Source organism: Canis lupus, chromosome 34 (genome assembly GCF_003254725.2).
Source record: "Canis lupus dingo isolate Sandy chromosome 34, ASM325472v2, whole genome shotgun sequence".
Lineage (NCBI taxonomy): Eukaryota > Metazoa > Chordata > Mammalia > Carnivora > Canidae > Canis > Canis lupus.
This window is the reverse complement of record NC_064276.1, coordinates 18,238,858-18,266,352: the sequence shown is the minus strand read 5'-3', so window position 1 is coordinate 18,266,352 and position 27,495 is coordinate 18,238,858. Positions and strand designations below refer to the sequence as shown.

The following is a 27,495-nucleotide window of genomic DNA, read 5'->3' as shown; positions in this document are numbered from 1 at the left end:
TTCTAGTCGCCTATTATTGCTTTTACACCTAGACGAAGTTAGGTGGTAAATAGCATTTTACATCCTGCTTTCTTATTGTTGCTGATGTTGCTCTGCTTATTTACCATAAGCATATTCCTACAACGTTAGAAATAATTGCTCCACAATATCGTATCCTAAGGACGTGTATGATTTCTTTTCTTAGAGTGGGCTATTTTTACTACTTGATTGACAAGGATATCGTCCTATTTTTACAGGCCCCAGTTGTGTCGGTATGATCTTGTACTGATGGAAAACATTGAAAACGTCTTCCAACCTATCCTGTGCCCCAAGCTGCAGATGTAACTGTTGTTCGGACACGCGGGCACCAGTGACATCAAGAAAACTACAACTCCAGGCTTTTGTAAAGCGTCACTTCACCTTCTCAAGGCACAAAAAAGTATGAATAAGCAGGGTTTTTTTTCTTTTCCTGGCAGCGTCCCCTGGATGTCATACTGCAAAATGCCAAACGACCTTGGATTATGGAACGGTCCTGGGAGGGAAGCCCCTAAGTAGGGCAAGTTGGAAATAGCCAGGCTCCCCAGCGCCTGTGTGGCTGCGTCCTGGGGCCTCCTCCGTTCCGGCCTGTCGGGTCTGCAGCCGGTCACTCGGGCAGCTCTGCTCATCTCCGTGGCCCGTCAAGCATCTGAAAGGGAAGGACTGGCTGGTCACCTCACTTTGGACTTGACCCTGCATTCCCTGTGCCAAACTCCTCCAGGTCCTTACATGTAGAAAGGAGTGGAGCCTGACCTACCTCACGGGGCTATTGTGGGGGTTTGGGAGGCAAGTCTGTGAAGGGTTCTTTGAAATCCCATGGGTGCCACATCCTTGAGTGGTTTGATAAATGTGAATATGCTTTTATTTATTTTGATATGGCTGATCTAATATGCAGTAAGAGAGCCTCTCCTTATTTCCAACAGCCTCTCTTGAGCTGTTTGCCCTGGGAAGGCAGGAAGGCCACACCCCGGCCTCTCTAAAGTGGGCTGGTGGGTGGAGGAAGTGGGGACAGAGGGCCAGCCCCAGGGGCAGCTGCTGGGACCAGATAGTGGGCAGATGAGGGAAGAATGGTAGATGAAGGAGTAGCACAGCCTCGCTCCCAGGGGCAGTGGATGGAGCGCGAGGCAGGAGAGAAGAAGCAGAGCTTGTTTGTCACTTAAGGGTCACTTTTCCAGGCAGCCCTCATTTTAAGCAATCCTTCAGAAATGTTTACTTTTTCCTTGTTACTGATGCAGTGCACGGTTATTTGAAGGACATTTAGCGAATACGCAGATGCAAAATGAAAATATGCTCTCTGCCTGTTGGAGGTAACTAATGCTAACCTTCGGGAACCCGCTAAGTAACTCGTGTGGCTAACATCTGAATTCAAAGCACACACCGGGTTGCTCTTGGAGCACCGGAGGCCTCCAGTTTGAAAAATTCTTAGGCTGCCCCAGGAATAGGTATGATCAGTGAATCTGGAGTGGCAACAGCAACTAAGTCAAGGGCCAGAACCACAGGAGGACCATCCCCGGGGCCAGATGCCCAGCGCAGGCACAGCTGGAGGGGTGGGCACCAGCCATCCCACAGCTGTGGCCGCTGCAGGAAGGTTCCTGAGCCTCCCAAGTCACAGGCCCACAACCTCCTCCTTATCCAAGTGACTATTCTTCTACTGCTTCCCATGACAACAGCCCTTTTAAAAAGAAATGGACTTTTTATTTTATAAACTGTAGAACTCCATGAGGACATACCTGTGTGGCACGTCCTGTACGGATTCCTACACGTATACGGAGCCTGCACCTGGGAAGGAATGAGGCTCAGAGATGCTCCTGCCCACTTGGGTGGGTATCTTCTCACCCTTCGTCCCTCTTCCCCATTTCTTCAGCAATTGTGCACAGAGAAATCAGGATGTCAGTGGGCCCTGATTTCTTTTTTAGAGGTTTACCAGTCCCATATCTTGATCAGCACAGCCATTTCTTTGTCCTCTTTCCCTCGCCTGGTAGGCAGGGGGCCAGAACAACAGCGAGAAAATGGAAGAGCATTGTTGTCACTTATGAACTCCTCACGCAGGGGGGCTCTCTCAGCTTCTTCTCTAGGGTCTCCTCGCACTGGTACCTGGCTCACTGGGGAATGGGTGAATGGATGGACAAATGGATGAATGAATGAATAAAGGAAGGAAGTTTGTTTACTGGAGGGAGATGAATCTCAATGAGCCTCACATGGTGGTGATCCAGAGAAGTGAAGGCGGTTCCAGGGGTGGTACTGGCTTCGCAGGTTCTCCCGAGGCCCCTGAACTTGCCACTCTCCCTTGCTATCCTTGCCTCTCCTCCCTCTTCTTTGTCAGAGTCTCTATCTGAATCCCAAATCCTAGATACAATTAAATTGCAGTTTACCCCCCACCATCTTCATCAATGATCTCCTACTGAGCTTTTTATTTTCCCTTACATTTATTTGTGTGATTATTTGATTAACGTCTGTCTTCTCCACTAGACTGGTAAGGCAGGGGCCATGTGCCTAACGTGGCGCCTACAACACGGTCTGTGCTCTGTGCTCAGGACGTAGTAAATGAGCGCTCACCATGCTCTTCTGAGCCCTACGGAACCGTGTTCAGTTGTAAGAGCTCCCTCCACTCCAGCCATGGCCCATGTCCACATGTCCACGGAGGTGCATTCCTTTCTCTGCCTTAGCCTTCTCTCCCAGCACTTGTTACTGTTTCCGTTCTTACTAGAGACCCACTAACCATTTCTCAGGCTCCCCGGGGAAAAAGAAGGTTGGCTCTTTTTTCACTCCTTTTAGAACCTTCCAGATGGTCCTCATACCATTCTTCAGGAAGCCCATCAGAGATTTTGCTCTCCCCCACTTCCCCATGTTAGTGCCTTGGCTAGAGCCCTCCAGGCCCCTCCAGCATTCCTGGATGACTCCAAGCTGGGGTTCAAAGTCCCTCTTGCTTTCCACAACTCTCTTCTGCCACCTGCTTTGCCACTGACTTTGTATGTGCATCATCACATCATCATTTTCTTATGCCATATTGTTATATATCTGTGTCTGTTCCCCTAGGAGACTGTGAGCACAGCAAGAGCAGCTGTGGCTTGTTGCCCTAGCACCTGGTACAGTGCCGGGCACAAAGCAAGTGCTCAACAAATGTCTGCTGAACAGAATGGAGTGAACTCATTTTTAGGACTTGAGGGAGTCACCTCCACTCGGATTTAGACATCAACACACTTAATTGTGTTACTTCCCAAACCCTAAACTTGGAACCTCTCATTCTTGGACCCCTGTCCCATGCTCTCGGTCCTGCAAAACCCTAGCTTAGCCAAGGAGACTTTGAATGCCAGTAACAGAAATCTACTCATACTACTCATACTAATGCAAATTTTACTAGTGAGAGGATTTGAGGCAACCCAAGAGCTCAACAGGGAGCCTTCTGGAAGGGCAGAGCCTTTAGCTAAAGAGTTCACGGGCCTTTATTAACCCTGTGCTCTACCTTGAGTCTCTCTGACCCAGCGTGGCTCCCTCACAGGGCAGCTGTGGACCACTGGGGTCATTGGTACCATTGTGTCCTGGCTATTCAATCAGTAGGTGGCCCAATTCCAAAGTCCAGGGAGAGGAAGCAGCATTTAGATCCCCCTCTTGGGGAAGGTGTCTATCCTGTTCCAATCAGTTATGGCCACAATGGATAGGGACACTAAATCGTGTGCTCCTCGAGCTCCTCCCTTCAATTGCTCTGTGCAGATCTCACCCAGCCAATAAAGGAGCTTGAGTGCTATTGACAAAGAGCTTCGGTGAGGGCCTGGCTAATCCATTCACACTGGAACCCCTTGCCTTTTCTTCCCTCCCACTTCCCTGAGCCACTGGCACCTACCTGCTTCTCAGTCCAGCATGAGTCCCTTGGTTGGGGATTACTGCTGTCATTTGTCAGGCTGCCTGGGCATGTGTTGTAAATGCATAGGCTCAAGTGTATTAAGAGTCTGGTGTAGACGCCAGGTGGTGCACCAGCTGGTGAAGAGTTAGCTCTGCAGGTGCTGGGGGAGGGGGACAGATCAGCGCGTGGGTGGGATGGGAGGGAGGAGCACAGTCCCAGGCTTCTTCCCTAAGCAGACAGGTTGAGCAGGAGTCAGAATAGGACTCCCGGGGAGTGGGGCACCTCAGGCAGCCAGCAGAAGCTTGGATGGTGAGCCTATGGGAAATCAGGTTTGCATCTCCCACAAGAGCTGTCAAAGGTCTCTTATGCCCCCAGTTTGGCGGAATCCCACAACCCTCAGGTCAGCCTGCTGGGTTTTTCCACGGATACTGCCACTGCACACTGCTTCCTTTTCTAACACTTCTTCCCCTCACCAACATCCCTGCGTGAGTCGTCCTGTTCTCTGGTTCCCCCATCTCCTTATCAGGTTTCTGATCTCAGTTCTCTATCTCAAGGAGGTAGCATTGGGAAAGAGATTAGGCTCTGGTGTGTGGCCTCTGTCGACTTAACTCTTCCTAAGCTCCCTTTCCTGGACTGTAAAAGGGGACTATTAAAAGTCTCTGCTTCACATGGGATGTTATGTGGAATAAATACATTCATGCCTGCATGTAAAACGCTTACCGTGGGGTCTGGAGTGTACCAAGTGCTCAGTGAATATCAGCTGCTGTTACTTCCCAAAGTTTCAGGGTCTCCCTAGGAGACCTCCTCCCCTCCTTTTGTTTTGACTCTCCAGACAGATGACGGACCTCCAGATCTGAATGCTGTTGGACCTCTGGATTTTCACCTGCTTGGTGAGAGGCGCTGCACGGCAGAGGAAAGAGCAGGGGCTTGGGAGGGGCAAATCGAGGCTTGAGTCCCACTCAGCACTCAAGCTGTAGCCTCAGCAGTGCTCAGAGTGCCTTCACCTGAAAAACTGGCTCATCTACTCTCTCATAAGTGGGTTCATGATGCTTGCTTCTCTGGAGCTGAAGCAGCTTTGCCCTATCTATTTTCCCCATAGCACCTAATCCACTCTAAAATTATGACTCTCTCCATGCTGTCCCCCAACCAGAAGGAATGTCAAGGCCTCGAGACTAGAAGCCTTAGCTTCTGGTTCACTACTGTTCCTGGCCCCAGCACACGCCCAGTAATGTTTTTCACTTACGTTCTTTCCTCCTATATTCCTCTGACTTCACAAAATCAACATGTACCATTCCAAACAACCAATCATTCCCTCGCTAGACTTGACCCATTAATTTAACAAACACTTGTTAAGTGCCAATTATAAGCCAAGCACAGGGCTAAGGGCTGGGACAGGCAAAAGACAGATGAGACATTGTCTCATTTCTAGAAATGTTTACTGTCTACGGGGAGATGGATAATGACATAGTATTTGTAATAAAAGGAATACAGACACTCTGCAGGGAACCCCCAGCACAGAGAAAGAACCACCTTTCTGACTGTTGGAGCTGGAGAAGGCTTCTCAGAGGAGGGGACAATTGCCCTGGGTGGTTATGAAGGAGTAGCAATTTTTCAGGGAGAGATAGCCAGAGAGGGGGAAGAGTGTTGTCAGAGACATGAACTAACATGGTGTATGTGCACCTGTAATGGAGGGTTTGAAGGGAGAAAATGAGAATGGGGGGCTGAGACCATTTCCCCACATTTTTTAAATGGAAAATTTCAAACATATATGGAAATATAATGGCATAAATCCTCCTCCATATGCCCATCATCCAACTTCAACAATTATCAATTCAATGACCAATCTTGGTCGATTTTTATCCCTACCCACTAAACTTCATCCCCTTATTTCATTGCAAATCCCAGACATTGAATAATTTCATTCATAAATGCTTCAGTATTTTGGAAAGGCAAAACATATCCCTTTTTTTTTTCTTTTTATAGACTGTCGTAGTATACTCTAACAATGCGACTTGTCTGTTTGCTGTTTATCACCACTATCTCTGTGGTGACTGTGCGGTATCGGGATATATAGAGTTGGTTCCCTCTTTTAAGAAACTACTCGGCATTACTTTTGGGAACATACCACAATTAACCTCATCAGTTAGTCCCCAACTGATGGGCATTTAGGTTGTTCTCAATCTCTTAATACCAAAATTACTGGAGGGTATTATGCTGAGTGAAGTAAGTCAATCGGAGAATGACAAACATTATATGGTCTCATTTATTTGGGGAATATAAATAATAGTGGAAGGGAATATAAGGGAAGGGAGAAGAAATGTGTGGGAAATATCAGAAAGGGAGACAGAACATAAAGACTCCTAACTCTGGGAAATGAACTAGGGGTGGTGGAAGGGGAGGAGGGCGGGGGGTGGGGGTGAATGGGTGACGGCACTGAGGGGGGCACTTGACGGGATGAGCACTGGGTGTTATTCTGTATGTTGGCAAATTGAACACCAATAAAAAATAAACTTATTATAAAAAAAAACAAAAAAAAATAAAGCTGAGGGAATACCCTTGAACATACATCTTTGTCTGTGAGCGTATCTATAGGTTAAATTCCTGGACGTGGAATTGCTAGGACCCAGTACACTTCGAATTCTGACAGGTGCTCCCTATTTGGCCCAGTGTGCTTTGAATATGATAAGGATGCCTCCTCTCTGTCGTCTAGGCTTGTGGCATTATGGAGTCCTCTCTGCCTCTTCTCCATTTAATCAGTCATATGTCCTACCAACTCAGCTCCTATCGTGTGTCCATCCTTCCGCCTTCATCCTCATCGCCGTGGTCCTGGCTCAGCCTGCAACCTTTCTTACTAGGACAGCTGCAACTACCAACTCAGAAAGTATTCTAATCATCTGGCAGAGCAAACATCCTAAAACGGGAACTAAATCATTCTCCTGTTTAAACACCTCTGTTGCTGTCTCACCACACACAATATTGAAAAATCCAGCTCCTGAGCCTTCCTTCCAATGCTTTCCAGTTTGTCTCCAACTTCTCATTTCTCATATAGTTTAGACTTCATGAAACTGCACACTGGTGCCTTACTTGGGCCCCTGGCTCACCCTCTCCATCTTTTTCCCTGTAGTGGAAATCCTGTTCATCTTTAACATAAACTCAAACTCTGTCTCTGTCGTGAATCCATGCAGTATGGGACCCTGGTTGCTTGGATTCTAGTTCCCACTCTCTGTTTTAATATCTGGAGTCCTCTGTCCACTAGGGGGATACATTTTCATTTGTGAATATGATCACCAGCCTTGGGCTTATGAATGTCTTAATAGTTGGAGGCCTTAGTGATGCATGTTTTCTAGGATTCCTAACAGCTCCTCTTATTCTTTTTTTTTATTTTAAGATTTTATTTATTTATTCATGAGAGAGACACAGAGAGAGAGGCAGAGACACAGGCAGAGGGAGAAGCAGGCTTCATGCAGGGAGCCGGATGCGGGACTCGATCCTGGGACTCCAGGATCAGGCCCTGGGCGGAAGGCAGGCGCTCAACTGCTGAGCCACTCAGGTGTCCCTCCTCTTATTTTTTTTTTAATTTTTATTCCTTTATGATAGTCACAGAGAGAGAGAGAGAGGCAGAGACACAGGCAGAGGGAGAAGCAGGCTCCATGCACCGCGAGCCCGACGTGGGATTCGATCCCAGGTCTCCAGGATCGCGCCCTGGGCCAAAGGCAGGCGCCAAACCGCTGCGCCACCCAGGAATCCTGTCCCTCCTCTTATTATTCTTAAAATGATTATAGCCGCTACCCCCCAAACCTCACTAAGGAAAGTCAAGAGCATTATCAATAATAGTAAGTCACTGCCACGGGGCGCCTGGGTGGCTCAGTCAGTTAAGGGTCTGCCTTCTGCTCAGGTCATGATCCAGGAGTCCTAGAATTGAGCCCCATGTCAGGCTCCCTGCTCAGTGGGAGTCTCTTCTCCCTCTGCCCTCCCCCCCCTTCCCCCTGCCGGTTCTCTCTCTCTCTCTCTCTCTCACATAAACAAACAAACAAACAAAATCTTTTAAAAAAAAGTTACGACCATAAGGACCCTTCTAAAAGAGCTATGGCCAGAGCCAAGGCTGCCACCTTCCTGCGGGATATTCCAGAGATCAGTTTAACAGATACTTTAGAATCGCAGGTTCCTGGCTTGGAGCAGGCACAGCAGACTCAGAAGTTACGATGAGAAATCTTAACGAACTGTTCACAAAATAGCTGACTCTACTGCCAGAGCCACGAGAGACCAACAGAGAGCTCGAGATGCCCTAGCTCAGCTGGTCCTTGACACGAGTAATCAGGGCTCTCTTTTGGGGGGATGTCACTTAATCTGAGAGTCAGATTTTTCATCTGTTGAATAAAGACAAAAATACCAACCTTGCAGGACTGTTGTGAGGATTAGGGATAATGGGCATACAGTAGGCGCTCTATAAAAAGTCCTTTTCATAATTTCTGTGGTCACCCAGGCCGTCGCAGCGCACTTGACTGGAGCACTGGCTGCATTTGCTCTGGAGCACAGCTGGGTGTGGCCAAGAGGGGCCTGAGCGCTAGACTGCACGCTCCCTGCAGGCAAGGCTCGTGACTCACCCCCTGGATCTCCTAGCGCCTGGCAAAGAGCCTGCAAAAAAGCAGAGACACGGAAGAAGGGAAACGTGGAGAAGCATGCGCAGACGCAAGAAGGCTGGACAGAAACCTGGAGGCAGGTCTCCGCGGGAATCTGGACCCGCCGGCCCGGGGGCGGGGCCTGAGCCGGGGGCGGGGCCTGAGCCGGGGGCGGGGGCGGGGCTTGGCGCGGACCCCGCCCCGGTCCGTCCGTGAATGCGCTCCGCCGGGCGCTGCCTTGAAGCTTCCTCGGCCGCTCGCCGGGTCCGGGAGCGGGCGGCGAGATGCGCCCCCTGCTCGGCCTCCTGCTGGTCTTCGTCGGCTGCACGTTCGCGCTGTACTTGCTGTCGACGCGACTGCCCCGCGGGCGGACGCTGGGCTCGGGCGAGGAGCCGGGCGGCAGGTGCGTGGCGGCGGCCGCGGGTCGGGTCCGAGGATGCGGTGCGGGGCTGGGACGTTCGGTTCCGGCGTGGGAGCGTCGCGGGTGGGGGCTCAGCTCCGGGGCCGGCGGGCGGGGCGGCGGGTGCCCCCGGCGCGTCTGCGGGTGTCGGCGGCGCGGGCGGGAGTCGGGGCGGGCGCCGGCTGCCCTGCGTCCGCCCGCGGGGCGCTGTGCACTTTGGGCGCGCGGTCTGCGGCTTCGCGCGCGGGCGGTGATTTGCAGCGGGAGGCGCGGCGCCTCCTGGCGGCGGCGCGGGGGCATCGCCGCGGGGCCCGGCCCTCGCCCGCGGTCAGCCCGCCCGCCCGCCCGCCCCGCCCCCGCCGCCGCCGCCGCCGCCGCAGACCTCAGCTCTGCCCCGCGGCCTCTGCGCTTTCGGTCTTCGGGAGGAGAGTGGCACGGACAGCTCTGGATCGTGCACGGAATGGGGCGCCCGGGGGGCTCAGGGGCCGAGCGCCTGCCTTGGGCTCGGGGCGTGAGCCCGCGGTCCCGGGATCGAGCCCCGCGTCGGGCTCCCTGCATGGAGCCTGCTGCTCCCTCTGCCTGTGTCTCCGCCTCTCTCTCTGTCTCTGTCTCTCATGAAGAAACAAATAAAATCTTAAAAAATAAATTATGCGGGAGTGGAGTCTCAGGCCGGCCCCGTCCTGGGGGGCTCCCCTCCCCGCGTGCGGCTGGCCGGGATGCTGCCGATGCCTGAATCCTGAATCCGAGGCTGACGGTTTTCAGTCATTCCTCGGCCCTCCTTGAGAAGGGGCGGCGGGCGTGCTGGGAGAAACTTTGTGGTGACAGCGACGACGGTTTGCTCCTTCCTCATTGATCATCGACGGCCTCAAGGGCCACGCATGTGTCAGAGGCCCCGTAACCCTTGCACCCGGTTCAGGATGCCCTAAGGGCCAGATAAAGACGGGGCGGGGTGAAAAAGCAGCCTCCTTGAAAGGGTCGCTTTCATGCCTGACATGTTATCAAGAAGATTATGTTTATGGTACTGGAGAGATAGGCTTTCCCCAGAAAAATCTTTAATTAGCTTGTGAGTGGCTGTTGGGACAGTCTGTAACCTCCGAGCCCGGCCGACGAGGGGGAAGCTTCCGTGGGCGTTGGCCTGCAGCTTGTGGGGAGGGGGCGTTCCACGAAGGGAAGGCAATTTGGGACATTTAGTTCTTCCCTGAAAATCAGTGCGTTTGCCTCTTAAGAATAGAGCAGAAAAACCTGAGAACTAAAAGGGCACTTACCGCTCATTTTTCATATAAGGAAATTGAGGCCCAGGGACTAGCCGGAGGTGAGGCTGCTGGAGGCTAGCAGAGTGGAGATGTTAGCCTGGGTCTCTTGCTTCCCAAACCCGGGCTCTTCTGTCTGCCTCTGCTGTGGTGTAGCAGGTCGCCCATCACCCTAGGCTCCCATTGCGTGTGTTCCCAGCAACCCCAGATGGGCGCATTTCTGAACCTACTTTGGAAAGAAGCCACAAGTGACTTTCTGAGGTACTAGGCTGCTGCGGACTCATGTTTCCATCTGCTTTTCCAAACCCCCAGGTCACTGTGGTTCCCCTCAGACCTGGCCGAGCTGCGGGAGCTCTCCGAGATCCTTCGAGAGTACCGGAAGGAGCACCAGGCCTATGTGCTCCTGCTGTTCTGCAGCGCCTACCTCTACAAACAGGGCTTTGCCATCCCTGGCTCCAGCTTCCTGGTCAGTGCGGGCCCCCCCCCCCCCCCCCCGCACCATCCCTGCCAGGAAACCACCTTCTGTTTTGTGGAGGAGCCCTTAGGCTGCAAATCACAGAGTCTGGAGGAGGACTCCTGCGGCAGCCACCTGTCAACAGCCTCCCTTGCATCCAACACTATCCTAGTTGCTTTACTGACAACTGTCCTACCGCCTCAGCGTGTGAGCATCTGTATCACGTTGTACAGATAAGGAAACTGTGGTGAGAAGTAACTGTCGGCGGTGACAGGGTGAGGAGGGGCAGGGCTGGGCTCTGAACCCATGTCTGCCTAGCTCCAGAGGCCGCCTCTCCTCTCAGGTGTGCTGCTTTTGTTTCTTTTTTTTTTTTTTTTTAAGATTTTATTTATTTATTCATGAGAGACAGAGAGAGAGAGAGGCAGAGACACAGGCAGAGGGAGAAGCAGGCTCCATGCAGGGAGCCGGACGTGGGACTCGATCTCGGGACTCCAGGATCACACCCTGGGCTGAAGGCGGCGCTAAACCGCTGAGCCACCCGGGTTCCCCTGCTTTTGTTTCTAAGGCCTGCATGGCCGTGCGCTGTCCCGGAGACACACACACAGTCCGGGCTGGGTCAGCTATGCCTCCTCGGAGCCTCCGGAACGCTCTACAAGTTGGCGCTGTTTTCTAGGACTTTTTAAAAATCATTTTCTCCTTTAGCCTCTGAGCTCTTTGAGAACCAGGCCCATTCCTTGCTCTCTCCTTTGCCTGGCTCAGGGAAGTGCCTTCACAGATGTTCGATGAGCAGGTGCAAGCTGTTGATGGTGCTGTGGGGCTGGAGAGGCTGGGGAGACCTGGGGGGCGCTGGGGGCAGCCGTCGGCGGCCTGGGCACGCGCGCTCGCTGCGGGCTGTTGCCGCCTCAGGGTCTGAGAAGAACCTTACTGCCCTCCGCGCAGCACTTAGAGCAGTTTCATGTAAACGCGTGTATATTTGAACCCGGGGTGGGTTTGAATCTCAGCTGTGTAGCCACGGGCAAGCCCTTTAACGTCTCCAACCGTGTGTGCTCATCTGGCACGTGGGGCTTCTCCTTCACGTTGCTGTGGGGGGATTAACCGGAGCAGTGCGTCAGAGCAGCTGGCTCCCGGAGGGCCGGCACACGGGCGCCCCGTGTTGTTAGACGACCCAGGGCCTGAGCAGGGAACCCGGAAAGCTCCCGTCTGTCCTGCTCTCTTCGCCTGCCTTGGCATCTTTTCTCGACTCTAGGCTCGGGCTGGATGCACTTAGGCAGTCTCCGTCGGAAACTGGAAGAGAAGCAAACCTGTCCATGTCAAGAGACGGGAAGGTGTGTGGTGCTTGAAGTCAGGGACTGACTTCTTGGGGTTGCCCCTGTGGTTGCTTTCCCTCTTGTTTTTTGTTTTTTGTTTTCTTGTTTTTTTTTATAAAGTAGGCTCCATGCCCACTGTGTGTGGGGCTTGAACTCATGACCCTGAGATCAAGAGTCAGGTGCTCCCCCCTCCCCTCTTGAGCTGATCCACTTCAGGGCAGAGGGTCACGTGCTACCTGGGAGCGAATCCTGTCTCTGCCTGGTGTGAGCTTGGGCACGATACTTAATCTGTCCCTCGTGGAATGGTGTAAGGACGGCATATGACACAGGGTCGCAGTGAGGATTAGTAAGACGTAGTCAAGCACTTACCATATAGTAGGTGCTCCTCAGACCCCTGCCTTCTCACTTCGAAATTCCCCTTTTACTTTCTCTCTTGGCCTCATGTTTGGCGGGGTGATGTCTCCCAGCCAGACTGTATGGAGCATGGATGCGTTCACTCTTCATGGTTGTTAATCTAAGACTTTACTGAGTGTCAGCTGGAGCTCGGGTCAACAGGGCACCCCCAGTGCTCTCTACCACACAGATGTAACCCCAGCAAAAAAGCAAAGAAAGAGGATGTTTTCTGTAGCTGGTGTGGTCTCACTGAAGGAAAACTTGTGGCTTATGTTCATTTAAAATAGTAACAGTAGGGACGCCTGTGGCTCGGTGGTTGAGCGACTGCGTTTGGTTCAGGTCTTGATCCCGGGGTCGAGGATCGAGTCCCGCATCGGGCTCCTTGCAGGGAGCCTGCTTCTCCCTCTGCCTGTGTCTCTGTGTGTCTCATGAATAAATAAATAAAATCTTAAAAAAAAATAACAAGAACGTGTTTCATCTCTCCCTTCTGGGGGCAGGGCCCCCCGCAGCCCACGCAGCAGGCTGGGGGCTGTAAACACGTGTTGTCCCAGTGAATTTTCTCCTGCCTTCTGAAGTGTTCATCCTCCGCCCTTTGGAAAGTGAAGAGACCAAGGCCAGGGGTGCAGTTCCCAGCCCCATCATCACTTTTCATTCACCCCTTTAGCACAGGAGTTGGGTTTTGGTTGGGAAAGTCACTGAAAGAGAAGGGAACCTATGACTCTTGGGCTCCAGTGCAAGGTGACTGGTAGCCACTAGATGCTCTAACGGCTGACGGTTTGGTTTGGTTTTGGTTTTGCAGAACATTTTAGCTGGTGCTTTGTTTGGACCATGGCTGGGGCTCTTGCTGTGCTGCGTGTTGACGTCAGTGGGCGCCACGTGCTGCTACCTGCTTTCCAGTATTTTTGGCAAACAGCTGGTGGTCTCCTACTTCCCTGACAAAGTGTCCCTGCTGCAGAGGAAGGTAAGGAGAGGGGTTGCAACTAGTGCTGAGGCCCTGAGCGTCACCGCACGGCCCTGAGGGGCGTGCAGGCAGGAATTCCCCCTCCTCGGTTCCTCCACCCTGCTCTGGAGCTCCTCGGGTTCCTTTGGGTGTGTTCACGAGGCCCAGCCCTGGGATCAGATTCCAGCTTCGTCATGACCAGCTCTGTGACTTTGGGCACGCTCCTGCTTAGCCTCAGGTACTTTCCATTTTCAAAAGGAGGAAAACATGCTCTACCCCGGAGGGTGTTGGAAGATTCAGGGAGAGAATACGTGAAGCATCTAGAACAGTGCTTGGTGCTATCAGATTTTCAATATCTAGAGATTCCTTCTGCTGCCTAATGGCCTCATCTCTTTTGGCTACAGGTGGAGGAAAACAGAAACAGCTTGTTTTTTTTCTTACTGTTTTTGAGACTTTTCCCCATGACACCAAACTGGTTCTTGAACCTCTCGGCTCCGATTCTGAACATCCCGATTGTGCAGTTCTTCTTCTCTGTTCTGCTCGGTAAGAAGCTGGCGGGGTGAGTCTGAGTCTTCGGCGTTGTCACGTTGGGGGCCTGCCCTGGGTTACCAGCTGCATGGCCGTGTGCCTGCCTCTGAGAGCCCAGTTTGTGAAGAACAGTGTCAAGCCTGTGGCCTCAAGTAATTATTTCCTGACTTCAGATCTGCTCAGGGCTGAACAGAAGACCCATAAAATTACTTTTGGGAAAAGTAAGGCTTTTCCATTCCACGATGGTATTTAGCGCATAGCTTGTGGCCAGCACCGTGCTAGGCGCTGGGATTAGAAGTGTCATCTGTGGAAAACCTTAGCAAGGGCTCAGTGAATGCTAGCGGGAAAGTGGCGCTGGAGTGAGGGCGTATGGGGAGAGAAAGGAACAGAGCAAGGGACTTCCTTTCTGGCTCTGGCCCTGTTTTGATTAAGATCTGCCTTGAGAAGAGCTGATACTAGTAAAGTTCCTTCTTGCCTTTTGACCATTGTCTGACCTTCAACGAGCTACTTACTGTCCTCCATGGGCCGCTTGGCCAGAGGAGGGCCTGGGACAAGAGCAGTGTTTCTCAGAGTCTGGGCCTTGGATCACCTTTAGCAGCGTGGTACTGTGCCTACAGTCTGTACAATCAGGGACTGTTGTTTTCTTCACACTGGAAGTAAACCACCCTCTTTAAGCCCAAGGCAAGGATTGCCTCTCTTAAACCTACCTTAGACCATGGAGGGAAAGACCGACTACTAAGGGGTTCTAGGGCGAACATAACAAATCTGTGGTCGAGCAGCTGCTATTAATAGGGAACTCTTAAGCGAGAAATTGAGATCTTAAATCGAAGCAACATCGACCACAGCTCATTCTGGTCATATTGGCTTTCAGGCAGAGTGCCTTGGTACTCCGTCAGCAGCCTGTAATTACCGAGGTGGCAGGAGGCTTGGAAAGACTCTGGAGACCAGGGTTCCAGTCCCCTCTCTGGCAGGCTGTGTGACCTTGAGTGCTCTGTGATCTTGAGGCATCGACTACTGTAGGGGGCCAGGGGATTATCCGGGGGTCCCAAACCAATTAGTCTCAGGAGTGGGGATCAGGAGAAGCTGTTAGGATGCGGGTTCCTGGGTTTTATCGCAGGCCCAGGTCACCAGAATCTCTGGGGTGGGGGTGGGAGGGAGCCCAAGGATGTGTTTTTTAACAGCTTCCCCAGAGAATTGTTATGTGACCAGCCTGTCAGGCCGCCAGTCAGACGTTTGGGATCCAGTGGATTTGATGATCTCTCAGAGACAGTGTAGAATGCAAAAGTAGTGCTATTTTTAAGAAACTTGTTTTTATCCTATGCACACTATAAATCTTATGATGCTGGTGCCTTTCATAGACTGTTGGGTGCTCAGAACCCAGTTTGAAGGCACTTCTAGCAAATGGGTGAACTTTACACTTTTATTCTTCACTCATTTTGTGTTTCCTATTAAAACATTTTTTTTATCTTACTGTGGTGTACATATTTTTGTCATCAAGTCTTTTTGTAAAATGGCAGTTTATGGGGAGTGAGGAAAGGCGGGGAAGGAGTAGAGAAGGGAAAGAGGTAATGTGCTTAGGGGTCAGTAGTTGGGCAAAAAACAAAACAAAACAAAACAAAAAAACACATCTGGAGTCACAGTTGTGAATTTCTGGGGCCATTTCCAAAGGGTTGTTGTTCTTCATCTTGCTGGCCCTAGTAACAGGCTCTTTCCCTTTCCTTCCAGGTCTGATCCCGTACAATTTTATCTGTGTGCAGACAGGCTCCATCCTGTCAACTCTGACCTCTCTGGATGCTCTTTTCTCCTGGGAAACGGTCTTCAAGCTTTTGGCCATTGCCTTGGTGGCCTTAGTTCCTGGAACCCTCATTAAAAAATTTAGTCAGAAGGACCTGCATTTGAATGAAATAAGCAACACTAATCATCTAAATAGTAGAAAGGACACATGATCTGTGTGGTTTTGGTTGCCATGTTCCTGGACTTTGCTGCTTGTCTGTGTAATGGTGTGGTCCTCTGCAGCCCCTCATTGTTCTTCACTACCCTCAACAGGTGATTTGGACGCTGTTTATCTGTGTGTGGTGTTTTCATAAAGGACACTCTGAGTGCTCTAGAAGGTGAATTGTATCAGGTTCTCCAACCAGTCCTGGAGTAGCAGGACACTCTGTGAAATGGATGGCCTTCTAGAAGATCCTATTTATAATTTATTGAATAACAGGGAACTCAGGGTAGTCTGTTGTATTTGCCTCTTGCCAAGCCCTGAGCTGCCCTAGGAGAAGCTGCTGGTTGTCCTTGTCTGGAGTGCCTCATTAGCAAAGCAGTAGGCTGTTGTGACAGGTGGTTAAGTCCCCAGTGTATGTAATTGGTGTAGATGATGACGTGAACCCACGTCACTGACATTACCCTTTGTCTTGCTAGTCTCTTGAAGAGCGTCCTGCACTTTTTTGCTGATGACCTACCTCTTCCATAAACCAAGGGAATCAAGCTGAGGAACCACATGGAACTTGCACGTACACAGCTCACACGCCCAGCGATTTCCGTGATGCTCTTTGCGTTCAGATGCACTGACGTTCTTGGATGTGTTAGACCTCTTAGTTGCATGTTCTGATAATGGAGCTGACTGCAAACAGACTATTAAATATGAATGCAGCAAACTCTATGTCATGGATATGTTCTGGAGAAATTTTTACCTGTCCGAATGGGGCAGGGCCCTTGGCTCACTGGAACCAAATGACATTTTCTAATCTGTCCTTCCTGTGGGAATCCTTTCTCCACCCTCCTGCTAGGAGATTGGATTCAGTACACTTAGCTCTCAGCCAGTGTACACTCTGAATATTTTTAATTTTGTCATTTGTTGAGAATAACTGAGGTATAATTTTATCTTTTAACCCAAAGAGGAAAACTTGGTTTTAGATTACTTTGTTGTGTTTGATTTTAATGATCTGTGGCTGTTACTGCTTCTTACAGCTGCGGTATTGAACGGGCACAGACCTGGGTTAATGGTGCCAGGGACACGAGGACCTTGGTGCCTACACTAACCAGCTCTGGGATTCTGTAACCCAAAGGAGTAACTCATTTCTTACCAGAACGGTTGCCTTTGGGCATCATCTGCTGGGTTTTGATTTGGCTTGGCCAAGAATCTTGCCAAGGCTTTCACTTGGGCCACTTGTTCTACATGAATTCTTGAGCATACTCCTGTTCAGTAGGAAGAATGAATCCCCAAGTCCTGGTTTTGAGACATGGTATGACACAAAAAACAGCCAGGACTTCTTTTTTAAAGATATGTTGTTTTAAAAGAAGCTTGGTAATGAGTGGGGGTGAGGAGAAGGCTGTGTGAAATCTGTGGCTTTTTGTGTTCTGGAGGAGGAGGAGGTGGAGGGAAGGGGAAACCAGTGTTTTCTACACTATTGCAAGTGTGTGCCCTTTGTCCTTTACAGGACCCTTATATTTTATGTCTTTATCCCTCTTCCCCCATGATTTTGCTACAATGTGCCTTACCATTTGTGAGTTTACAGGCAAAGCAGTTTCCCAAATAAATGGATATAAATGTTCTGCGTGGTGCGTGGTGTACATGTTGCTAACTTTCAATTCCCCCTGTCATTGGGAATCAGGATTGGCTGAAAATCAGACAATCCAAAATGGTGTTTTAGCTTTCTACTCTCAGGAGGTTTCTTACCACTCTTATTCTTTGGAAGCCAGAATTTTGTTTTCACTGTTTTCTACACTTACTTTATAGTGGAGTCAGTAATAACAGAGGAGTGACTACAAGTTGGGCAGCAGGGAAGCCGTGGGAAACAGGAGGGCACCTGTCCAGCCTGTGACAAATCAATCAGGAAGAGACTATGAGGAAAGAAAACCACGGTTTCCCTTCCTCCTGTGGGGGTGTCTGAAACAAGGAGCCACAGAAACCAGCCTCTCCACACCTGGCTCTCCTGGCCGCAGGACACCCTGCATGTCAAATCTTCTTACCCTAAAACTCTGACAAATGCCGAGACGTGTGACGGCAGCTTTCAGGACACACACAGCACCGTAGGAAGAGACAGGACCAGAAAAGAGTGAAGCACACTTTTTGTTTAATTCCATGCATTGGTTTGCTTCGATAGTCGCTCTTGTTCCCATCACTGTACAGTTGCTCAGCACAGATGGAGCTGGCATCAGAGACCACAGGGAACAGGGGACTGATGGTACTTGAGACCCAGGGGAGACAGAGGAGGAAGCTTGTTTTGAGACTTAAGCATGAAAAAGAATTTGCTCCAAGTTGATAGGAACTTAAATTATTGCGGTAAAGAATCCAAGTGGGTCTTCCCACTCCTGGAGTCTAAGAAGAGGGCACTCTGAGGGTGGAGAGCCACTCTAGTGATCCAGTCCATAAGGGACTCTTCCTAAGAGCCTGCACATTCTGACCGGGGTTCCCTGTGTGTCTAACCATTGGAGGACCCTTTCCGCCAGGTCACCAGGCAGCAGCCCGGGGCCAGGAGCCAGCGTTCCCCTGAGTGTTGTGAAGTGGCTCAAAGAGTAAGCCTGGGATCCTGCCAAAAGTACCCTTAACAGCAGCCTTGCGTCCACCTGGGGTCTGGTCTTTGTGAGAACCTGCCATCATGCCCTCATCATGTGACAGTTAACAAAAGCCTTACCCCAACTCCTTGGGAGTAACCCTGTTTCTCAAAGCACTGCTTTCAGAGCTCCCCTTTTCTGCCACCTGTCCCTGAGAAGTGTTCCAGGTTCCAGAAGGGTCTTCTTCTTGGCAGCCTAGTTCATTCCAGTTTGAATAGATGCTCGCAGTATTGGCTGTAACATGCAAACAAGCAGACTAATGTAACTCTGATGTGCTGGTCTGTGAGGATGGTAACATTGGTGGTATGAGTATAGTAGGGCATTTCATTCTATGAAGTCAGCAGAGAAGAAAAATCTTGCTGCCTGGAAAGGCACTAAGTTCACACTGACAGTACAAGTCAAAGTCTTAAAAAAGAATATCACATTGTTTTGGTACATTAGCCTCACAGAGTCTAAGAAAGAAGCATGTAACTGGGACTCAATACATTAACTTTGTTCATAGAAGGGGAGGGAGGAACATGCCTATTGAACACAATGAAATGATGTAAATGAAGAGATACTTTGGAATTCCATCCATCAGTGATTGGAAATTATTCAGTTGGAATGGTAGTCCAAAAGGACAGTGGGTGGAAGCAAGTGGCTTTTTTCCTGGCAATGGTGCTGACCCCCAACAGCCATAGGGTGGGCTCCATAAGAGCACTGGTGTGATATCCTGTTACTCTCCCTTCAGGTGTAACTCAAGTTATCAAACCACCTGGAGAAAATTATTTATGAGCTCAGGGTTGGGATGCCAAAACATCTCCCCTTGCACACCAATTCCAATCAAGTGGTAGTTATTGTTCCCAGTGCTGTGTTGTGAGAGGTGCTGAGGCTGTGTCCAGGCTGGGTAGGAAAGAATATGGCGGTCAATAAATAACATCAGTCTTGGGTGTTCAGGGTGGAGGTGGTAGATGGTGGTATGTGGTGGTATTTTGATTTCTGGCTTAGTGGAAAAACAAAACGGCACACTATACTCCAGAACAGGGCAGGAATTCCTTGGATTCCAAATATGTTCTATTCTGGAGAATTCAGTTCTAGGAAGTTCAAGTGGAAATATTTTATGAAAAGGAGGGAAAACTTGAGACAAAAAGGTGTGGGGATAAAAAAGTTAAATTATTTGATCACAAAGGATGCATTCACATGGAAAGGATGTCAATGCTTCACAGTAGGGGACAGCATTTAAAATTGGGTTGTATCAGGAAAACCAAACCCCATCACTTCTATTACTTAGGGTAAGAGGGAAATTTAGCACAATGAGGCCCTGAAATGTATGTCTACTACTTATTAACTCTCACTACAAAAAAAAAAAAAAAAAAAAAAAAAAATTTCCTTAATTCCAAAAGGATGTTAATACTAAAGTTTTTAAGCATTTGAAATTCAAGTAGGCTGTACCAAATCATCTTACAACGGAGCTAGCTAGTATCTTCACACTTTTTGAGTAGGAGCTCCCACAATCTTGCAAACAGGTCAGGCAGTACGGTCTATTATAATTTCAAAGTGGATGTTGGCTTCTCAGTCCCTCTGCTAAGCAATTAATAGGAATTGTTATCAGAGGACATGATCTAGAAATAGATGAGAATCAGAACCAAATGTTCATCTGCAACACAAATTAAAACTCATTATCTTGCAGTCAGTCAAAAACAGATGCTAAATGAATGTGAATGCTCATCCCAAGGGGGTTAAACTTTCAATCAACACCGAAGCTTGAAATCACAGTCTTGTGAGGTTCCTTATAGCAGGTTGCACAGTCCTGAGGACTGAAGAATCAGTTCTTCAATTCCCTGAGCTCTGGATGCAGCACTCTTCAGATGACAGTGGAGTCGTTCCCAAAGAAACACACACTGATTCAAAACTGTCCTGGTTAGTTCAAGGCAGGCAGTGAAGAACAAGGCTGAGACAGAGAAGGCTTTTAACCTAGACTAGGGACACTGTTTCTCTTCTGAAGCCTCTAGTCACTTGTACTAAAAATAAAAATAAAAATAAAAATGTTCAATGTGGAACTTTATTCAACTCTTGACAATACAGTGAATGACTAAAGATTCAACACTGTCTGCTATCCTAACATGCTCATAACAGTAAACCCAGATAGGTATATATGGCATTATCATGACAGGCAGTCAAGATAGGAACTCAAAAAACAAAAAACAACCCATCAAAATTATGAGGTATCAGGTGTGGGTTTTCTAGGAAGACCATCACTGAAAGGTGTAAGACAGAAGCTGACCCTTGTGTTTCCCTTTTGCCACTAGAGATGGGCAAGAACTGGACAAACTGAAGTATGTTTTCTGTTGGAGAGAAAGAGGGTGGAAACTTGTAGCCTCTCTGTTCCCAGAAGCGATGAACAAGAGAGAGATTCACAGTACAGTGTGGTCTAAAGTCCAAGGATGGAAAATATGGCCTTTCAAGGTACTTTTCCAGCCCTATGACCCTCAGGCCTCCTTCTAGAATTTTTCTAGTCTTTAATGGGATTATATCACACCTAGGCATTTTATGTCAGTGTCATGATATATATATTCTTTTTCTTTTTCTTTCTTTTTTTTTTTTTTGAGGTTTCCCTGCTATTCCCAGCCAGGAGGAAAAAAAAGATTTTGGTGCTATGGGACCTCCTGGCAGGAAGGAGATGACAAGCTGCCCGCTCTTGAACATTGCCTAACCCAGGGGCCCCGGGTGACAACTCCCTAGGCCAGTTCCTCTTAGGGCACTAAATAATTCTCTTTTTGCCTCTAATGTAGTCTCATGATTTTATTTCTTAAGAAACTTGATAAAGTTTACAGCTTTTGAAGTATTTGTCCATCCACTCCATCATCTGCCCACCCAGGAGCTTTTCAGATCAAGTCAAAACCCCAGTGTATCCACCGGGCTCCAGGGCAGAACCCGCATCCTCAGATGATTGTTGTTGCACACAGAAAATGAGGGGATACAACTCAGATGAATACCAGGGAGCTCCCAAATGGCAGTTCCATTTTCATTCCTTCATAAAAATCATAAAAATCCATCATTATCCATGGTTAGCAATAAACACAATCATTGTGCTACACTGTAAACCACACCTTCTGATCGACAGAAAATGAGAATGATAATTATTATAAAATAAAATAACAATGAGAATAATGCCATAACTTAAGATATTTCATGTAGTCCAGCTACAGAATTTATACAAAATGGAATAATTTAATGCAAACAATACTGCTCTCTGCATAAGTTAAACATTTTCCTTCATCCTACCTAAGAGCTATAAATTATAGACACTACATTTTAAATCAATGTCTCAACATAAAGTGTAAACAGATGGAGGGACCAAACAAGCAAAAGGAATTGCTCTACATTCCCTCCGCCTTTCCTTTTTGGCTGATGCAATCAGTGACACCCAGAGGGGGGCAACGTTTTCATCTGTGTCGGAAATAGTTTAATACCTGAAGGTGTAAGTCTTTCCTAATGTCCAACATGATGCACTGTCAAAGAGTTGAGCCATGTTCTTCAGGTCTTGAGCCTAGAGAGGTCGTTTGACAGTAGTAACCTATCTTGGAGAAAGAGATGGAAACTAGGCCAACACCTGTTTTTATATAAAATTCTAGATAAAAATTCCTTGAAGCCAAGGCACCATGAAGTACCTTGGGATGCTTTTCAAAGCCCATGAACCCAGAGCGAAGCAGGACTTCAGGCCTTGGACAATGTCAAATTTTTCTGATTGCTGCTCAGCGGCAGGTGTTCTTCTCAGAAATTTCTAAATTCAATCATTCCAAACTGCATTGATCCAGAGTGCAGTAAAACACATTTCACAAGTTGCATTTAATGAAAATGCTATTGTGGGAAAGGAGTTGCCTTTTGTAAGTTGCTTATTTTGCCTTTATGCTGCTAGTGGTAGCCAGGCACTAAAGCTTCCCGGATAGAATGAGTTAATGAATGAAAACAAGGGTGGTGGTGGTTTGGGATTGGACACTGGACAGACTCACACACATGCTAGCTGCCTTCAAAGTCTGTTCTGTTTGAATCAATATGACTCTAGTAGACGAGCAACCTGGTTCCACAGAGGGGCGATCTCACCTTCTCCACGAAGCTGAACTGAGACATTGTGAGAATGTACTTTCACAAATTCCACATTTGCTTTTCTAATACTGTTGTAAATCTCCTTTTTCTTTTATGAGCACCCCCTGCCTTTTTTTCCCTCAAGGAAGTGGTCAATAGGTGGAAAGGAAATAGGCTACAAAAAAATGGCACTTGAGTCTGAAAAATCAACACATTGGTCAAGGTCACACATTTGTCAAGGTCATGGCGATGACAGCATTAAAATGGGAAGTATTGGTAAAGACAAGGTTTGACGCTGTCTGTAAGTCTCACTACCAACTGCTGCTTCAAATTTGTAAAATGAAATCAGTTTCCACGTGGGTAGTTGTCTTTTTCCTCCTAGAGGAAGCAGATGCCCTCAAAGACCTTGGGTGCAAGTATCTGGTCACCAATCTTTTCTAGGTCATTTCCATCACCATGTGGATAAGCTGGTTGAACTTAATGTGGTCTGTTCACAAGTTACCTGGAATTGCTTTTCTTTTGTTGTTCTTTGTTTTCTAAAATAAAATGTCTTGCTCTGGCTCTTCTTCAGTCACTTATGGCCAAAAGAACTGGTCCCCTGTTCAAGTAGCAATAATACCTCCTGGCCCCACAAATTCCCAAGGATGTTGCTCCTAAATTCAACTTCTTTCTTTATCTCTCTCTCTTTTTTTGCAAGAAATTATTGTCTCTCTGTCATATATAGTTCACTCTTTACAGTACAAAGTGTTAAAATGTCAAACAAAAATAAATATCAATGTTACAGTAGCTAGAATATTCAATAAAATAGATCCCTGCCATTCTTGATTGAAATGTTCAGTGAGACTTAATTTCATTTGGATATTTTTTTTTTCCAGAGATTTGCGAAGTCTCATGTTCCTGTTATTGCAGCTCATTTCTAGGGGTAAGAAAAATGGGGCGGCTCTCTTCCCAGACAAAAAAGCAAGGAGAGAGGGGAATAGTCTATGGGGTGGGAAGGATTTGAAATGCCAGTATTGTCATGAGATCTTCAGGATGGGTTTTCTTCCATTACCAAGTAGCAGAACTGTAGTGTTTATTGGTCCTAACTGTGGCATCAGAACACTCTCCATCAGAAGAGTCACAGTCCGATTCTTCAAACTGCATAGGATTCTGCAAAATCGAGACAAAATAAAAAGCTTAATTCATTCAGGCAGTCACTTAGTAAACACGTACCAGATACGTCCCACATGACAGGCACTGTGCTGGGTTGCTGGCTAAGATAAATGAGACCAGGTCCTGCTCTTGCAGGGCTTCTGGAGAAAGAAGACATATAAAGGGGATGATGGCAATGATGATGATGGCGATGACAGCAGGACCACCTCAGCCCTACTAATGTAGTGTTGGCTATGACCTGGGCACTACTTTAAGTGCCTTACATCTAGAAATTCACTTAATCCTCACAACCCCCCAGGAGACAGATGCTGTCATCACTCCCACTTTACAGATGAGGGAGCTGACCTACAGAGAGGTTAGCAGCTTGTGCAATGTGGCAGTCAGTAGAGAACTCAGGCTGGACTTGGCATGTGGGCAGTCCGATTCCGGGGGTGTACTTTCGGCCGCTATGCTAACCTGCCCTCCAACGGCAGGAACTATACTGTACTGTGTAGGAACTGAAGCGTTCCACAGGCTATGAGAGCATCATCCAGGGTACAGTGGAGACACGGAGGAGAGAGGCTCATACCCTGAACCACAAGGGAGATGGGGCTAGGGGGAGGTGACGTTTGACTTAATCTTAGAATGAAGGGTGCCTGAGCAGTTCAATGTTTGTGCCTCATTTGGGAGAGCTGCCCTTATTTAGGGGAGCTCTGTTGATCTCTGTACTTCGACTTACTTCTTGGAGGCATACTAAGTGGGAATTGTAAAGGCCCTAGGGACTCAAGCATGCTCTAACTCTGAAGAGCTACAGTGATAAGGGGAGAAGGGAGGAGAAGCCCCACCTCGTAGCCACGTTCCTCCGCACACAGCTTGCCCAGGGACATCTGTGTCTTCACGCGGCGAACAGCGCACTCCTTATCAGAGAGCCCATCTGAATGCGAGGATATCTCAATGGGGATCTCTGGCGTCTGGGACAGCAGGTCATCTAGCTTCTCTGCCAGGTGGTCTTCAAGTTTATCCGCTAACTCATCAGGACTGTTGGAGTGGTCACTGGTATTTCCCTCCTCTCCATCAGACACAGAGAAATTCTCAGAGCTAAAGGTTGAATACGACTGGCAGCTGCTGATACAGCGATGGGGCCTAGGACCACAAAGAACCAGAGGATCTTAATCACAGGAACAACCACTGTTCTTCCCTTGTCTGTCCATCATAGCCTCGCTGAGAGGTTACCTAGGTTTCTCCCGATCCCTGAGGGAGATTCAAATCAGATAGATGGGTGCCATTTAAATTTAAAGCAAAAGAGAAGAAATTTTGAATTTCCCTTTTCCTTTGGTCACATGTTTATGTGGCTCAGCACTATATTCCAAAGCTGATGGCTACCACTGGTCTTTGAAAAACTCAGCTGGTCTGATCACAGTGTGCACACGCATGCATGGTATGGAGATGTTCTGCTTCTTATGCAAAGACCTCCCAGATTCTTTTGTTTTTTGTTTTTTTTTTAAGATTTATTTATTTATTTATTTATTCATTCATTCATTCATTCATTCATTCATTCATTCATTCATTCATGAGATACACGGAGAGAGGGAGAGAGAGGCAGAGACACAGGCAGAGGGAGAAGCAGGCTCCACGCAGGGAGCCTGACACGGGACTCGATCCCAGGGCTCCAGGATCATGCCCTGGGCCAAAGGCAGGCACTAAACTGCGGAGCCACCAAGGGATCCCCGACCTCCCAGATTCTTAAAGGCAAAGGAGTCTTGGGAGATGCTTTGGTCTAACTCATTTCTCAGCCCATAAAACTGAGCCAGAGAAGGAAAGTGACTTGTTCCAGGCCACATCATCACAGAAGGCAGGCTGCAGCTTGGGCTGGGTCTACTCACACCCCACTCAATGTCATTCTCTCCCTCTCCCTCCAACCCAGTTGCATTTCCCATTGGGCATGGCAGCCCTGAACGGCCGAGTGCCTTCACTCCATCAGCTAATGTAACCCCCAGTGGAGATAAGCTTGGAAAAAACGTTTATTCTGCAGCTGGGGGCACTGCCTAGTTCTAGTTAACATGTGAGTTTTACTTAGATGAGACTAAATCTGTGGGGGGTAAGGGGAGGGAGAATTTACAAAAGTTCATTTCTCTCCCATTGTTTATGAGTAGCCTATAATTAAGAATGCTGTTAGCTTACATTGGTTTCAAAACAAAACAAAACATACAATAAAAAAGAAGACTGCCTTTTTCCTCTATCATCTAATCTTTCTATATCTCTTAATATAAAGTGGTTTTGGGCAGCCCCGGTGGCGCAGCGGTTTAGCGCCGCCTGCAGCCCGGGGTTTGATCCTGGGGACCTGGATCGAGTCCCACGTCGGGCTCCCTGCATGGAGCCTGCTTCTCTCTCTGCCTGTGCCTCTGCCTCTCTCTCTCTCTCTCTCTGTGTCTCTATGAATAAATAAATAAAATCTTTAAAAAAAAAGTGGTTTTGATGGCATATGATCTGAGGCTTGCCAATGACCAGGCCAGGTAATAGGCTGAGGGGGGGGGGGGGTTGCGGGGATCAAAGACACCTTGAAAAGAGCCCATGTGGGAAAAGGAAATTAAAGTAGGATTCAGGATCACCTGGGTGGCTCAGTCAGTTAAGCATCTACCTTTGGTTCAGGTCATGATCCCAGGGTCCTGGGATCAAGTCCCACATTGGGCTCCTTGCTAAATAGGGAGCCTGCTTCTCCCTCTCCCTTTGCCTGCCACTCCCCCTCTCCTTGTGCTCTCTCTCTCTCTCTCTCCTTCTGTCAAATAAAATAAAATCTTAAAAAAAAAAAGGATTCACACTACATCTCAAAGCTGGTAACAGAAAGGAGACAGGGAGAAAAATGTTATAATATAAAAAGCAAAACTATGCAGTAAAAACATATATATAATTTGCAGCTAACAAGAAAGGCAGGAAGCCACTAGGTGGGCCGAGTTCATTGTGTGTCACAGGAACAAAGCTAGAAGTAATGTTAACTGTGATGTCAGTAGAGTGAGTTCAGAGAATGAAAAGACATTTTACTAGAATCCAATCTCACTGCATAGGAGAAGCCAAGGACACACAGTAAGGCAGCAATAGTAATGTGGCAAGAGTAGCTCAGGGGATGAGAACAGATTTCAACTTTGCAATATGGAGACCCAGAATACAATTTATCAAATGAGTCCCTTGGTTTGCAGAGAATTCCTGTTTCTGGGCAGGTACACAAGCCTTCCTAGGCAATTCTTAGAGCTTTACTCTTCAAGACCAGAATGTGTAATTGCAGAAAAGGCTTTCTTAAAGGAAAGCTAGCTTCCCTACTCCTATGTAAGGGCAGCTCTTATTCTAGAACCAGGGGAATGTGGTCCTTCTTAAATTTAATCCTACCAGCAAAATTATTATTTCTGGCTAGACAGGAAGTGATTTTTAAGGCTAGGTTGAGGAAGGACTCAACCCTGCGATGCCTGGATGGCTCAGTGGTTGAGCATCTGCCTTTAGTTCAGGGCATGATCCTGGGATTCCGGGATCTCCCTGCTTCTACCTCTGCCTGTGTCTCTGCCTCTCTCTGTCTCTCATGAATAAATAAATAAAATCTTAAAAAAAAAAAAGGAGGACACAATCTAATTAATTATACTTAACCTGATGCATAATATTTAAAGGCATGAGAGTGCTCTGGACTGAATTGTGTCCACCCCCACCCCAATTCATATGTTGAAGCCCTACCCCTAGTGGGACTGAATCTGAAGATAGGCTTCTAGGAGGTAATGAAAGTCAAATGAGATCATAAAGGTAGGCCATAATCCCATGGGACTATGATTTTATAAGAGGAAGATCTCTTCCCTTCCTTGCTATACTCTCTCCCATTCCACTCCTCTCTCCCCACCAGCCCTGTAAGGACACAGCAAGAAGGCTGCCGTCTGCAAGCTAGGAAGAGAGTCCTCACCAGAAACCCCGATTATGGACTTCCCTAGCCTCCAAAACTGTAGAAGATAAATTCCCATTGTTTAAGC

General features: G+C 48.2%; 3 protein-coding genes across 15 annotated transcripts in view; 2 read left to right on the top strand and 1 right to left on the bottom strand.

Moving 5' to 3' along the window:
- Positions 1 to 4,569, top strand: part of LIPH (lipase H) — a 51,029-nt gene extending 46,460 nt beyond the window's left edge. For all 3 annotated transcript variants that reach the window (XM_025451182.3, XM_025451180.3, XM_025451179.3), the window contains one exon: positions 237 to 4,569. In XM_025451182.3, the coding sequence (XP_025306967.1) occupies positions 237 to 257 (21 nt within the window). In that variant the 3' untranslated portion in view covers positions 258 to 4,569. The remainder of the gene's footprint in view (positions 1 to 236) is intronic.
- MAP3K13 (mitogen-activated protein kinase kinase kinase 13) overlaps positions 1 to 27,495 on the bottom strand; it is a 430,364-nt gene that overhangs the window by 239,368 nt on the left and 163,501 nt on the right. For 8 of the 9 annotated variants that reach the window (XM_049105739.1, XM_025451171.3, XM_049105738.1 and 5 more), the window contains 2 exons: positions 24,337 to 24,634; positions 20,319 to 23,509 (listed from right to left, as the gene is read on the bottom strand). The exons of the other annotated variant lie outside the window; for it this stretch is intronic. In XM_049105739.1, coding sequence (XP_048961696.1) covers positions 23,408 to 23,509; positions 24,337 to 24,634 — 400 coding nt within the window. In that variant the 3' untranslated portion in view covers positions 20,319 to 23,407. Of the gene's footprint in view, positions 1 to 20,318; positions 23,510 to 24,336; positions 24,635 to 27,495 lie in introns of those variants that run through there. 9 annotated transcript variants of the gene reach the window in all.
- TMEM41A (transmembrane protein 41A) lies at positions 8,680 to 17,292 on the top strand. 3 transcript variants are annotated; one of them, XR_003138725.3, is made up of 6 exons: positions 8,685 to 8,878; positions 10,438 to 10,591; positions 13,079 to 13,240; positions 13,624 to 13,762; positions 15,473 to 15,793; positions 16,160 to 17,292. XR_003138725.3 is itself a non-coding variant. In XM_049105741.1 (5 exons), exons 1-5 carry the CDS (start codon positions 8,760 to 8,762, stop codon positions 15,615 to 15,617), a joined length of 735 nt encoding a protein of 244 aa, XP_048961698.1. In that variant the 5' UTR covers positions 8,680 to 8,759; the 3' UTR covers positions 15,618 to 17,292. The 3 variants fall into 3 exon arrangements, 2 of the variants coding, with proteins under 2 accessions (XP_048961698.1, XP_025306968.1); XM_049105741.1 differs by having other exon boundaries at positions 8,680 to 8,878; positions 13,624 to 13,778; positions 15,473 to 17,292; XM_025451183.3 differs by having other exon boundaries at positions 15,473 to 17,292.